Source organism: Hemiscyllium ocellatum, chromosome 8 (assembly GCF_020745735.1).
Source record: "Hemiscyllium ocellatum isolate sHemOce1 chromosome 8, sHemOce1.pat.X.cur, whole genome shotgun sequence".
Taxonomy (NCBI): domain Eukaryota; kingdom Metazoa; phylum Chordata; class Chondrichthyes; order Orectolobiformes; family Hemiscylliidae; genus Hemiscyllium; species Hemiscyllium ocellatum.
Genome location: NC_083408.1, coordinates 111,061,375 through 111,076,851, shown reverse-complemented (window position 1 = coordinate 111,076,851; position 15,477 = coordinate 111,061,375). Strand labels below are relative to the sequence as shown.

Here is a 15,477-nt window from a genome sequence, read left to right as displayed (position 1 = left end):
TGACTCTACAACCCTTCTTGAACAAGGGGACAACATTTGCTATCCTCCAGTCTTCTGGCCCTATTCTTGTCAACAATGCCGACATAAAGATCAAAGTCAAAAGCTCAACAATCTCCTCCCTGGCGTCCCAGAGAATCATCGAATAAATCCCATCCAGCCCAGGGGACTTATCTATTTTTACACTTTATAGAATTGCTAACACCTTCTCCTTGTGAACCTCAATTCCATCTACTCCTGTACTCAAATCCTCTTGCAGTAAAAGCTAATAACTAATCCTAATTGCTTGCTTCATTTGATAATTTCATAGTCACCACTGTTGACGTTAGCTTAGAATAGAAGACTTCTTAATTGAATTTAAATTTCAGTATCGCCTGTTGTGGTGGGATTGGAACTCATATTCCTCAGGGCATTAGCATCAATCTTTGGGTTACTAGCTTAGTGGCTTACCAACACACCACTATCTCCCCCACTATGTATTTGGGGAGTTAAAATCCCTTACTATTACTGCCTTATTCTTACACTGCTCAGACGTTTGATTGGCAGCCTAGAGTAGACACAAAATAGCATGTTTGTGTTTTTACTTCTCCCCATACGCCTTGGTTTGTTGATTCTTCCGTTAATTCACTCCTCACTATTATAATCAATTCCTTGATTAATATTATGAACCCCCTCCTCTTCTACCCCCTCTTTAACTTGTCTATAACCTGTAACCAGGAATGTTGAGCTGCTAATTCTGCGCACCTTTCATCCAAGTCTCAGTCATAACTATATCATACTCGCTCACGCTTAGTTGTGTCCTCAGCCCATCTCTGTTATTCTTCAGGCTCCTTGCATTAAATGTATTTCATTTAATGTGCTAAACTCACTTCTTTCTTATCTGGTTTATGTGTCCCTGCCTTCCAGAATCACTCATTTGTGTTTTAACTTTTAATTCCAGCTCAACTTGTCTCTACTCTCAATGACTTGTCAAGATCCATTCCCATGCCAGTGTAGTTTTAATCTGCTACAAAAGCACTAGCAGAATTCCTGGCTAGGATGTTATTCCTGCTCCTCTTCAGGTGTAACATGTTCAAGTTGTGCATGTCCCATTCCCCCTAGAAATCAAAATTGCTGGTGAAACCTCGTGTGTCCTCAGCAAGTCCTTAGAAACATTAACTCTGTTTTCTCCACATAGTTGCTTATTCTTATTCTGGTGAGTTTTTCCAGCAATTTCTGTTTGTGTTTCAGACTTCTAGCATCCTCAGCTCTTGATTTCATGAGCTGCCCCCCCCCCCCTGCAGGTTTCCCTCACTGTCTGCCTGGTCCTCTTCTTCTGGCTTTTATGTCACTTATTTCCTCTCAGCCTGCACTTTCTTAAGCTGCAGAGTGACTGTGTTCTGAAACACGCAATCCGTAAACCCATGAGCCTTGTGAATACACTATGTGTCCCCATTTGCCACTCAATTTCCAAAATCCAAAGCTTGAATTGCTTCAGCTGGAGGTATAATGAGCACACATGGTCATCCAGACTGCCAGGATCATCTGGGATTGCTCACATACTGCAGAATGTGCAAATCAAAGACCTGAACTAAATATAATGTAGGCTTTTGCTTTTGTTTTACCCTTACCCCTATTTCAGTATAGACTAGAAAAATTGTCTTCTTGTTTATGTGTCAGTCCCACTCAGGTCCCCCTCTAGTCTCTGTGAGGGCCTTAACAGGGTCTTGGCTGATTACTTTCCTCAGAATCCTGATCTTGCTCACTGCTCCCTGTACAGTGTGCAGTTAAATATACAGCAGTACGCAGTAACACTAAAAGATTTACCCCTTATTCATTGACTGTGAACCCTGGTTCTGGATTGTTTGTAATTGAGAACATCCTTTCTGCATCTACCCTGTCTAGGACCAAATCTTGCTGAGAAATAATGCTACATCAACAATGCTCATTGATGATATGCAAATTGATCACTCTTTTCAGGGACTTAAAAGATGAACTTTGATTTGCGAAACTCCAGAACTTCTTGATTTATACTGCTCCATCATTTCCCTGTCAGGCATGACAGCTTACCAATACTATCCCTGATACTTACAAGATATTTTTGCATTAGTTGCTTACTTAAATCACCAAGAAAGTTAAACCTCATGACAGGGTAAGAGCTCTTCTAATAAAATAATATTTATTGATATAATGCTATTTACCTGATTGACCGAGACAGGAAGCAATTTCTGCATGAAAGAAGTTGTTGTCAGTGATTTACAAATTTAATTTTTTTTTCATATTTCTTAGTCCAGTGTGTCTTCCCTTCGTTTCTCATTCTGCATCTAATTTGACTCTAATTCACCCTATTTTTCTTTGATTTCACTTTTTTTCATCCTGTGTTGAGATAACTAGATACTCTGTTGGAACCATAATTGAGCAAGGTCTCGTATGTCCTCTTCCCCACATTACCAGTGCACATTTCCAAAAAGTCACGTTGAAAATTATATTTGAGCTGAAGAATGCTTGAAAAAAATCTAAATAATAGTGGCGCCACAATATCTCTGTTCAAGCAAGACTGGCCCATTATAAAAGGCAACCTGTATGTACTTATTTTAACCTAACAAATATTAGTTGATTAATATAAAAGTAAGTCTACTGCCATTCATTTTCTTTTACAGTTATTTACTGAGTACAGCAGACCACCGTAGCAACTCTAGTTTTAATTTGATTTGATTTATTTTGTGTCACATTTATCGAGATATGGTGAAAACTATTTTGCTTGCTATCCTGGCAATCATACATTGCACAGATATATCAGGGAATGTGAAATATAGTGCTTTAGCTACAGAGAAGGTGCAGAGAAAGATCAATTTTAATATTTAAGAGGTCTGTTCATAAGTTTGTTAACAGCAGAGAAGAAGCTGTTCTTAAATTTGTTGGTATGTACTTTCAAACTTATGTATTTTCTGTCTGATGGTCGAGGGTGGAAGAGAGTGTAACTGGAATGGAAGGGGTCTGTGATTTTATTGGCTGCTTCCCCAAGGCAGCAGAAAGTATAGATGGAGTCAGTGGGTGTAAGGCTGGTTTGTGTGATGGACTGGACTACGTTCACAACTCTGTAATTTCTTGCAATCTTGGACAGAGCAGTTGTCATACCAAGCTGTGATGCATCTAAATAGGATACATTCTGTGGTGTATCTATAAAAATTGGTAAGAGTCATTTTGGATATACCAAATTTTCTTAGCCTTCTGAGCAAGTAGAGGTGTTAGTGTGCTTTTTGACCGTAGCATCTACATGGATAGATCAAGACAGATTGTTGGTTATATTTACTCCTAGGAACTTGAAGCTTTCAACCATCTCCACCTCAGCACTATTGGTACAGACAGGAGGGTATCCTCCAGTCCACTTCCTGAAGTCAAGGATCAGCTCCTCTGTTTTGCTGGCATTGAGGGAAAGATTGTTATCAAATAGCATGCCACTAAGCTCTCAATTGATCTCCTGTACTATATCACATCTGAATCAGGTGACACTAAGCATCCATCAAGGGATTACATTTTGGATCTTTCCTAATTTGTACAGCTAAGCTGTTGTTGGATAACACCCTTACCTTGCTATTACTGTTCTGAATTTGGGTTACATTTTCTCCCCAGCAAGTAATTTTCAGCTGTACATTTTGATAAAGAGGTAGCCAATGACTTATTAACTTCGTCATTAACTTGCACTAAAAGTGGCCCTTTGGCCCATTTATGAATTCACATGATGCACAGTGTTCAATATTCTGGCCAGGATAGCCATTGTATTTGAGGATGCACTCTATTTCAACAAAACGCTTGTAAAGTGTTGAGGATCCTATTTACATGTTTCCTGATAAAGCAATTTTCTAGCATGCGAAGCTATAAAAATCCCAATGTGTACGTTATTGCAAGAATATAACTGCTGGTGTGCTGCCAGGTACGGAGGTTGGACATCAGGTGATTGGCTGATTGACTTAACAATGTACTGCTTCAGTTGTTCATAATAAGCAGAGTACAGACCCTACTCGATCAGCCCACGCTTAGCAAAGCCCAACACAAAACATCCAGTGTTAGACGTGATGCATTGCTGAGCAATCCTCAACGTGCTAATTGCTGCACTAACAACCAATTCGAGATGATCATCAAAGTAGTCAAATGGCTTATTTAATCTTTCTAAAGGTTACATACATTCGCATACACTGATCCATTCTTTTCAAACAAATGGATGTGTTCAAGCCTTACATAGTTTTTGAATTAGTGTGGTGTTTGGGAAGGCTGCCTTTCCCTATTACTTTTGCCATAGTGACACCTTGGCCACTCAGTGTCAACTTTCCAACCAGACTACATCATTTTTCTCCTATTTTGTAAATTCTGATTATTTGTAATTTAGGATTCTTTTATTTAGCCTGATGAGTTCAAGACAAGAAAATACTGCAGCAATATATCTGTCTTTTCAGCAACCTTTAGTTGAATATTTTCCACTGACCAGTGAGTTCAGCTCCTATATACAAATGTAAGTAAAGAAAATGTAATACTTGGGGTACAGCAGTAATGATGAGCAGTTTTGATATTCTTTGAACCATTGTCTACTGCTGAGCCATGCCCCAACATATCATAAGACAGCTGAATTATTTATAGAATAAAATCCAGCAAGATTTCCGACTTGATTTAATATAAAGTTAAATTGTACGTGACCTGAATTGGTGAAATTCTAAATATATCACCTTTGGTGAGTTTTAATCATGCCTCTTGGGAATGAGCTGTGTTTCAAAGTGTTGATTTAAGCAGTGAATTTGTAACCTTTAAAAAAAAGTGCAGCCTGTAGGCATTGACACATCTGTTTAATCTGGATGATCCATTCTCTTATATCAGTGCCATTTTTTTTCAGTCTGATACCATGGGGTTTTGTCCCAGACCCAAATTAGCTTAAAAGCCCTAATCCATTTTTAGAAATGCAGAAATATCTTCCTTAAATTGTTATCTTAGGAACAATACGAGCTTTATTGTTAGGTACACTTACAACTTGCTATATGGAAATGGGTCCAGCGTGAACCCCATGGATAGCAAGTGAGTCCAGCGTGGACTGGAGTGAGCCCTTACTTACTTTTTTGGGGGTAGCATGGGACCTGGCGTTGGAATCACCGACTACTACATCAGTGTTGGCGAAGTAGGCTCAGTGATGAAAGGTGGCACCTGAGGATTGGCGACTTCATCATGGATTGGGTCTGATGCTGACGATGGCAAAGCAGTGACGGAGGGCATCACAGTGACATCGACTAGGTGGGCCCAACAGTGAGCGATGTGACTTAGACATTAGAGGGCCCAATGCAGGTGGTGGCAAGACCATGGCAGATGAAAATCGGACCAGTGGCAAAAGATGGCGCCTGAAAAGTGGCAGTTTTAACATTGGTTGGGTCCAGTGTAGATGGTGGCCTAGCAGTGGAGAAGGGATGGCGGTGAAGACATTGTTGTTGATGATGAGCTGGCTCAGGACTGATGGACTCTCTTTAAGCTATACTTTACTTTTTATTAAAACTATTCAAAATGGTGAGGGCTTGTGGAGACAGTGGAAAAACTTTTCACTGTATTTTGTTGTTGTTCTCATTGTAAAATAAAAACCATTCATTCATATTTGAGGTCAGAGGGATTATGAAATACCTGTGAAGTCATAGCAATTGGTAGGGGAAATATGGACAATGAACTAATTAGATAGGTCTTTGGAGCAGCCCTACCTAGTATGGAAAACGTGATGTCAAGCTCTGAGCCAGATCAGATTAAGAGGACTGATCAATGAAAGGTTTAGTGAAACAATAATGAAAGTTGCTGGGGGCACTCAGCAAATCTCCTTCTTGAGAGCGAAGCAGTAAATAATTTTATATGAGGACAGATTGATTGAAATAAGTCTTTGGAACTGATCATTCTCAAAATCTTTGCTCTTTGGACCATTAAGGAGAATAGTGACTAAAATATAATATAGTTTGTCCCCATGATTTTTAATACATGGGTCTGAACTAACTGAAAAATTATCCTTTCAGATATTTCAAGGTAGCCCTACTGTTAGATTCCAATTAGATCCAAGTCACTCTTTACCTATTTTGATTTCCAAAATATATTTGAAAGCTCAGTACCCAAATTACATGACACCACCAAGAATCAAAGTATATTATTATGCTCATTACTTTCCTTTGGAGTTGTGATCAGTTAGCAGAGATACCTGTTTGCACATTATCAAATTGTAATCCTGTGCTACAGTTCAAAGTGTCCATTTAATGGCCGTTTGAATTCTATAGAATTAGTAGAATCCATCTCTGGCTCTTCCGGCCAATTTCTTTATTTGAGATAGCTAATCTAAACGCAGCATTCATCAATATCTGGACAGCGTCAAAGTATTGAAAGAAATATCAAAGAATTCAAATAAAAGAAAAACTAGAGTTTAAAATAGGTTATGACTAACAATGTTATGTTATTTTGCAGCTAATTTAACAGGGCATGCAGAAAAAGTTGGGATAGAAAACTTTGAACTACTGAAGGTCCTTGGAACAGGAGGTAAGTAAAACATTTTTGCTATCTCGTTTTATACAGTACTGCTACTTATGTTAATAATAGAGACAATCTCTGTTCTGGAGAAGAATTTATCTGGACTTGAGACATTAACTCTGTTTCTTTCTGTACAGATGCTGCCAAACCTGCTGAGTTTCTCCAGCCTTCTCTGTGTTTATTTCAGATTTCTAGCATCTGCAGTATTTTGCCTTTATTTGTTCTTACTTGGAAGGACTGAGTTACTTGCACTCCCATGTAGTATGTATTAGTACTTTGTAAGGAAATAGACATCGCAGTGCAAATTGATTGGTACTTGTGATTGAAAGATAACTTAAATAATTAATCCATTGCTTGTAAAATATGTTGGGATGTTTTGAAATTTGATAGCTTGCTATGTATGTCCCAGTTACATTATTATTCTAAATATTTCTTGGAAGCAAATAGAGAGAACTTTGCATTAGGCATTTAATAACTTTTTTACAATGCATACACTGGCATTGATCTAGTATGTTTCTGTTTTTGGAGGCAAATTTCCTGTTCTGATTTGATAGACTTGCACTTCCTATTCCTTGTTGCCAGAAGCTGTATAGTTTAAAGCAAACAGGAAGACCCAAGAGGCACCAAGAGAGGGAATACAGAATGTTTAAAATCATTAACAGACAGTGTACATGGAGTTTAATTCTGTTTAGAACATGTTGCTAAAGGCCATTTGCTTGAGTGCAGACAGATTTAATTCTAATTCCACACCGCCATGTGCTTTCTGTTTCCTGTGAAAGTACTAAAGTACAGGTGCTGTTTCAGTGGTACGGTGCACTGAATCACTTTGAAAATTGTTTTGTGAGCAATGGACCTGTATGAATTGTAAATTGTCTCTCAGTAGATGAGAGATGGTCATTTTCAGTTTACTGCCATGATCTTGAGCAGTGGAGAATCTGAGTGTAGAAGAGAAGCAGAAAGTCTGTGCTTGCCTATTTTGAATATTAATTGAATTATATTGTCTAGATGCTTTCATAGAAAAATCATTTTCTGGAATAATGTTCAGAGAATTGTTTACCCATTTTTCCCCCGATCTCTGTACTTAGTACTTAGGTCTTCTCAGCTAGGCTGGGGACATTAATATGAAACATTGAAAAATTACAGACAGAGAAAGAGGCCCATCATATTTGTAATAGCCAAAGAAAAGAGCCGTTCAGCCTAAACTCACTTTGGAGTCCTGTATGTTTTGCACTAGAAGTAAACACACCAGTTTTTTTTAAGGGTTTCCTCTGTTTCCAAATACTGCACCATCCTCAAAACTTCCCCTCAAGTCACCTCAACTCCTGTCAACTATTGTAAATTGGTGCATCATTGTTATTGACCTATCTGCTTGAGGCATGCAGTCCTTCCAATGAACTTTTATCTAGTTTCTCATAATTTCACACACATCAATCAAATTGTCACCTATGTTTCCTCTATTCCAGAGAATGTAACCTCAGCCTGAGCAATCTTTCCTTTATAGCAAAAATGTTCCAAAGCTGGTAAATTCCCTTAAGTCTCTTTTACACCCTCTCTTGTGTGATTACATTTTTCCTGTACTGAGGTGATCAGATGCATAGAAACTAGGAGCAGGATTAGGCTAATCGGCCCTTTGAGCCTGCTCCTCCATTCAGCATGATCATAGCTGAGCCTCTATCTCAATGCCATTTTTTTTCTTTCTCACCATACCTTTTGATGCTTTTTAAATATAAAATTGTACCTATCTGTTTCTTGAATATATTCAGTGACTTGGCCACCACATCCTTCAGTGGTGGATAATTCCACAGGTTCACTAACCTTTGATTGAAGAAATGAGATCTCATCTCAGACCTAAATGACTTTCCTGATATCTTGATCTGTGTGCCCTCTGTATATAGAATGCCCAATCAAGAAAAATATCCTCTCTGCATCTAGATTGTTCAGCTGTGTTATAATTATATAGATTAGCATGGACGGGTTGAACCAAAGAGTCTGTTTCCATGCTGTACATCTCTATGACTCTATGTTTCAATCAGAACCCCTTTATCCTTTGAAACTCTAGTGAAATCAGGTGGAGTTGAACCAATCTCTCCTCCATAGGACAGTCCTGCCATCCCTGCTATCAGGCTAGTGAACCTCCACTACACTCATTCTATGGCAAAAATATTTCCTTTCTTAGATAGGGAGATCAAAACTGCATACAATACTCCAGGTGGTGTCTCACCAATGTTCTGTATAACTGCAGTAAGACATGCCTACTTCTGAACTCAAATCCTCTTGCAATCAAATCCAACTTTCCATTTGCCTTCCTAATTGCTTACTGTCCCCACCTGTCTAATTTCAGTTACCCTTCTACAAGGGCACTCAGATGCCTTTGTATATCCACAGTTCCCAATAAATCAGTATTTTAATACTAATGTGCATAACTTCACATTTTCCATGTTGTACTGCACCTGCCATGTTTGCCCATCCACTTTACTTGTCTGAATCATCTTGAAGTCTCCTCTTCACTGCTCATAATCTTGTACATTTTCATGTCATACAGTCATAGAGATGTACAGCATGGAAACAGACCCTTTGGTCCAACTTGTCCGTGCTGACCAGATATCCCAACCCAATCTAGTCCCACCTGCCAGCACCTGGTCCATATCCTTCCAAATCCTCCCTATTCATATACCCATCCAGTTACCTTTAACTGTTACAATTGTACCAGCCTCCACCACATCCTCTAGCAGCTCATTCCATATACATACCATCCCCTGAGTGAAAAGGTTGCCCCTTAGGTCTCTTTTATATTTTTCCCCTCTCACCCTAAACCTATGCCCTCTAATTCTGGACTCCTCTACCCCAGGAAAAGACTTTGTCTATTTATCCTATCCATGCCCCTCATAATTTTGTAAACCTCTATAAGGTCACCCCTCAGCTTCCGACAGTCCAGGGAAAACAGCCCTAGCCTGTTCAACTCTCTCTATAGCTTAAATCCTCCAACCCTGGCAACATCCTTGAAAATGTTTTCTGAAACTTTTCAAGTTTCACAACATCTTTCCGATAGGAATGAGACCAGAATTGCACGCGTTATTCCAACAGTGGCCTAACCAATGTCCTGTACAGCCACAACATGACCTCCCAACTCCTGTACTCAATACTCTGACCAATAAAGGAAAGCATACTAAACACCTTCTTCACTATCCTATCTACCTGCGACTCTAATTTCAAGGAGCTATGAACCTGCACTCCAAGATCTCTTTATTCAGCAACACTCCCTAGGACCTTACCCTTAAATGTATAAGTCCTGCTAAGATTTGCTTTCCCAAAATGCAGCACCTCACATTTGTCTAAATTAAACTCCATCTGCCACTTCTCAGCCCATTGGCTCATCTGATCAAGATCCCATTTTAATCTGAGGTAACCTTCTTCGCTGTCCACTACACCTCCAATTTTGGTGTCACCAGCAAAATTACTAACTATAGTTCTTATGCTCACATCCAAATCATTTATATAAATGACTAAAAATAGTGGACCCAACACCGATTCTTGTGGCACTCCACTGGTCACAGGCCTCCAGTCTAAAAAACAACCCTCCACCACCACCACCGTCTGTCATTTACCTTTAAGCCAGTTCTGTATCCAAATGGCTAGTTCACCCTATATTCCATGAGATCCTAACCTTGCTCACTGGTCTCCCATGGGAACGCCTTACTGAAGTCCGTATAGATCACACTTACTGCTCTGTCCTCATCAATCCTCTTTGTTACTTCTTCAAAAAACTCAATCAAGTTTGTGAGACATGATTTCCCATGCATAAAGCCATGTTGACTATCCCCGATCAGTCCTTGCCTTTCCAAATACATGTACCTCCTGTCCCTCAGGATTCCCTCCAACAACTTGCCCACCACCGACGTCAGGCTCACTGGTCTATAGTTCCCTAGCTTGTCCTTACCACCCTTCTAAAACAGTGGCACCACATTAGCCAACCTCCAGTCTTTCGGTTCCTTACCTGTGACTATAGATGATACAAATAACTCAGTAAGAAGCCCAGCAATCACTTCCCTAGCTTCCCACAGAGTTCTAGGGTGCACCTGATCAGGTCCTGGGGATTTATCCACTCATCCATAGACATTTTTCAAGATGTCACCCTCTATTTTCCTACATTCTATATCTGTCATCAACAAACTTTCCTGTTGTGGTAGTATAGTGGTCTTATTACAAGACTATTAATGTAGACATCCAGGTAGTATTCTGAGGACCCTGGTTAAAATCCCTCCTTCCACAGCAGATGGTGGAATTTGAATTCAGTTAAAAAATCTGGAAAAAAGACTAATAATAATCATGAAACCATTGCCGATTATTGGAAAAACTAAGTTCCATCTGGGAAGAAAATCTCTTCTCCTTACCTGCTCTAGCAGGTCTGTGACTCCAGACTGTCAAAGTGATTCTGGATTAGTAGTGCTGGAAGAGCACAACAGTTCAGACAGCATCCAAGGAGCAGCGAAATCGACGTTTCGGGCAAAAGCCCTTCATCAAGAATGATGGCATTTTTGCAAGAGGTAGGGTGGGAAAAGGTGCAATCCAGGTAGCTGTGACAGTCGGTGGATTTGTAAAAAAATGTCCGTGTCGAGTCGGTCATCATTAATGGAGATGGAGAGGTCCAGGAACGGGAGGGAGGTGTCAGAGATGGTCCAGATAAATTAAGATCAGGGTGGAATGTGTTGGTGAAGTTGATGAATTGCTCAACCTCCTCGCGGGAGCACGAGGTGGCGCCAATGCAGTCACCAATGTAGTGGAGGAAGAGGTGGGGAGTGGTGCCGGTGTAATTATGGAAGATCAACTGTTCTACGTAGCCAGCAAAGAGACAGGCATAGCTGGGGCCCATACATGTGCCCATGGCTACCCCTTTGGTCTGGAGGAAGTGGGAGGATTCAAAGGAGAAATTGTTAAGGGTGAGGACCAGTTCAGCCAAACGAATGAGAGTGTTGGTGGAAGGGTACTGTTGGGGACGTCTGGAGAGGAAAAAAACAGAGGGCTTGGAGGCCCTGGTCATGGGGAATGGAGGTGTAGAGGGATTGGATATCCGTGGTGAAGATGAGGCATTGGGGGCCGGGGAAACGGAAGTCTTGGAGGAGGTGGAGGGCATGGGTGGTGTCTCGAATGTATGTGGGGAGTTCCTGGACTTGGGGGGGGGAATAGGACAGTGTCGAGGTAGGTAGAGATGAGTTCAGTGGGACAGAAGCATGCTGAGACAATGGGTCGGCCAGGGTGGTTAGGCTTGTGGATCTTGGGAAGGAGGTAGAACTGGGCAGTGCGGGGTTCCCGGACTATGAGGTTGGAATCTGTGGGTAGGTGATGTCCTGAGGTGATGAGGTTCTGTATGGTCTGGGAGATGATGGTTTGGTGATGGGAGATGGGGTCATGGTCGAGGGGGCAGTAGGAAGAGGTGTCCTCGAGTTGGCGTTTGGCTTCAACGGTGGCTTGATGGTGAGGTTGGGATTAGAGCAGAGGGATTGATGGCTGCGCGTTGTGAGGGTGCGAGGTTGGAGTGGGGGAGGGGGGTAGACAGATTGAGGCGGTTAATGTCCCGGCGGCAGTTGGACAGGACCTGGTCGAGGGCAGGTAATAGGCCAGCATGGGGTGTCCAGTTGGATGCAGTGTGTTGGAGGTGGGCGAAGGGGTCCTTGGAAGGTGGCCGAGAATCCTGATTGTGAAAGTAAGCTCGGAGGCGGAGGCGACAGAAGAATTGTTCGACGTCATGGTGTGTATTAAATTCATTGATGTGTGGGCGGAGGGGGATGAAGGTGAGTCCTTTGCTGAGGACTGATAGTTCGTCCTCAGTGAGGGGGAGATCTGGGGGTTGGTGTAAACTTGGCAGGGCTGGGAGCTGGGATCTGGTGTGAGTGTGGAGCTGGGAGTGGGGGCGGAACCTGTAACTGGAGTGGGTGTGATGGTGGTGAGCGAATGGGGATGGAGTCATGAGCAGGGGTAGTGTTCCCCCCGGGGTTCTGGGGGGTGGGGATAGTGACAGTGAGGTCTGTGGGGGGGCATGTCAGTAGAATGCAGGTGAGTGGCGCTGGTGGGGGCGGAGGTGGTGGTGACCACGGCAGTAGGGGTGGCGGAAGTCACTGAGCGTGTGGCATCAGCGATGATGTGAGCGACGGAAGTGATGTCACGTGTGATGCATGAGGAATTGTGGAGGCTGATGAAGGGCTTTTGCCCGAAACGTCGATTTCACTGCTCCTTGGATGCTGCCTGAACTGCTGTGCTCTTCCAGCACCACTGATCCAGAATCTGGTTTCCATCATCTGCAGTCATTGTTTTTACCTCTCAAAGTGATTGCTGAGACCTGTGGTTAAGAGTCAATAAATGTTGACCTAGCCAACGATGGCAACATCCTATGGAAGGTGAAAAACATCTTTGAGACGTCCAAAGACAACATTTCCATCAGGTCATCTATTTACATATAGTGAATAGCTGTGGTCCAAGCACTGACCATTGTAGCATTCAGCTAGTCACCACCTGCCATATGGAAAAAGACCCATTTATTTTCTTCTACGTTTCCCACCTGTCAACTAATCCTCAATCCTTGCAGTATATTAACTCTGTTTTTTAACTTTGCACACCGACTTATTATGAGGGTATGTATCAAAAGCCTTCTGAAAATCCAAATACACGACATGTACTGGTTCTCCCCCATCTAGCAATAGAATAATGCAGATTGGGTTACCACTTTGTGGAACACCTCTGCACCGTCCAAAAAAATTGATCTTGACCAGGTTGTCAATTTGCTCACTGAGCTGGTGGGTTTGTTTTCAGATGTTTCATCCCACGTTGGTTAAAATCCTGACCTTCCACTTTTATATACCACCATGTTCCCAAGCCAAAATTTACATCTCAGAGCTACTGCAGTCCTCCACCACTTCATTTTCTGCCTAGGTACCTTAAAACAGTCAGGACTCAACATCATGTTTAACAATTTGAGTGTGACCACCTTTCTTCATGTTTGTTACTCACTCCCACGCACCGGGTCCTGTTCTGTATGGATTGCTCCAGCACAGCCACCCCATTTCTCACACTGATAACTTTCCATTAGCACTCCTTCAGCATTTATCTTTCTCCCAGTATATCATCAGCAATCGCTTACTTTGCTTCTCCTTTCTTTGTTTCGCCCCCCCCCCCCAACCTCTCTCCATTTCCATCTATTCTACTCACCCCTCTCCATCTCCCTAATTTTCAGCATGAATATTGCCATTTCCCAATTGCTTTCAGTTCTGACGATGAGTCATTGGACTTGTATCATTAACTCAGTTTTTCTCTCCACAGCCCTGATGAGTTTCCCTAACACATTCTGTTTTTATTTCAATAATCCAGCATCCATAGTTCTTTGTTTTAATTTAATGAATAATTCACTTTTTATAAAAATAGTAAGCATTACTCTGAATGAGGCCTATCAACTGTTTTGCACTGTTCCACCATTAACTTTTTCATTCTGTGCCTTTGTCTGTCCACCTGTCTTGCTACATTCAGAGATTTGTGGACATTATAATGTGTTTTTGTTCTTGCATTTGCTTTTGTGCTTCCCCGTTGCAGTCACTCATTTTGTACTTCTTTGTATTACTTGTTTCCCTGAAAAAAATTACCTCATATTTCTCCAAACTGAATTCGGTTTGCCAGTTTGAACCACATGACCATCCGTTTATATTTGCCTACAGTCTACAGCTTTGTTTTCCTTAAGAAAAGCTATACTAGCAATTTTTTTTAAACTTCTGAATCAGGTCCCCTGCAGTTAGATCTAAATCTTTGATTACACCAAGATGCAAATAACCTGAAACTGAGCCTAGTATGATCCCATTAGAAGCAGCTTTCCAGTCACATCAACACCTCCAACCATTATCCTTACCTTCCACTGGGCTAAATTTAGATTCAATGTGCCATTTTCCCTTGGGTTTAATGGTTTTCACTTTTCCATGCAGTGTCATGTGGGACCTTGTTACGAGGCTCATGAAAATCCATGTTAACTTCTTCAAAGGCTGTACATTCATTGAACCTCTTCGTTGCCACCTCAAAAAATTCACTCCAGTTCATCAGACACAAACCAGTTCTTAATATATTCATGCTGACTGCACTTGATTGATTTGTGCCTTTCTGACTGGCAACTTATACTGTCCCTTAGAATTCTTTAGAGTAATTTGTCTACCACTGAGGTTAGGCTGCCAAATCTGTAATTACTTGATCTATCCTTTCCTCCCTCATTTCAAAAAAACTCTGTAATGGTGGCAGTCTTCTGACTCCAACACTATACCCAAGGATATATCCTATAGGAGAGGATTGGAAAATGTAGCCAGAGCATCTTCTTTTCCTTTCATTTCTTCTCTCAGAAGCCTTAAGCTTGTTCTAGATTTGAAAGTTTAACTACTTTCAAAGACACTAAAACTACTAATACTATTTCCCCCCCCCCCCCAAGCTATATTTATTACATTCCATATGGTACACTCTTCCTTATCTATGATGTCTGTATTGTCCCCTTCTCTGTGAAGACAGGCACGAAGAATTCATTAAGAAGCATTTCTTGAACCTCCAAACACAGGATCCCTTTTTGGTCTGTAATAAATTATCATCTTGCTGTTTGTGTATATTCATAAAAAAACTTGCATTTTCTTTGACGACTAACATTCTTTCATGCTTTCCTAATTTCCATTTTACTTGTGCACTTTTTTAGACTCCTGGGCTTTCCAGGAGGAAAGGGCACCCTTCAGCCAAAGAAAAAATAGTATAAATCAAGTACATAGCATATAGTACAAAAACAAATGTTTTCGGGAAGAGAAAACTAAGGGGTGTAAAATGATCAGGTCTAGGTATCTACCAGCAAGGCCTAGTCAACTCTCAGGCATGGACTCAAGAGGAAAGGAACATTCAGGTGATAAATGCCAGAAACAACCACCTCTAACACGAGAGAATCTAATTACCTCCCCTTGATGT

General features: G+C 41.2%; 1 protein-coding gene across 1 annotated transcript in view; it reads left to right on the top strand.

Annotated features, from left to right (window-relative positions):
- Window positions 1–15,477, top strand: part of rps6ka5 (ribosomal protein S6 kinase, polypeptide 5) — a 237,762-nt gene that overhangs the window by 93,791 nt on the left and 128,494 nt on the right. The window contains exon 2 of the mRNA XM_060829467.1: window positions 6,448–6,519. Coding sequence (XP_060685450.1) covers window positions 6,448–6,519 — 72 coding nt within the window. The remainder of the gene's footprint in view (window positions 1–6,447; window positions 6,520–15,477) is intronic.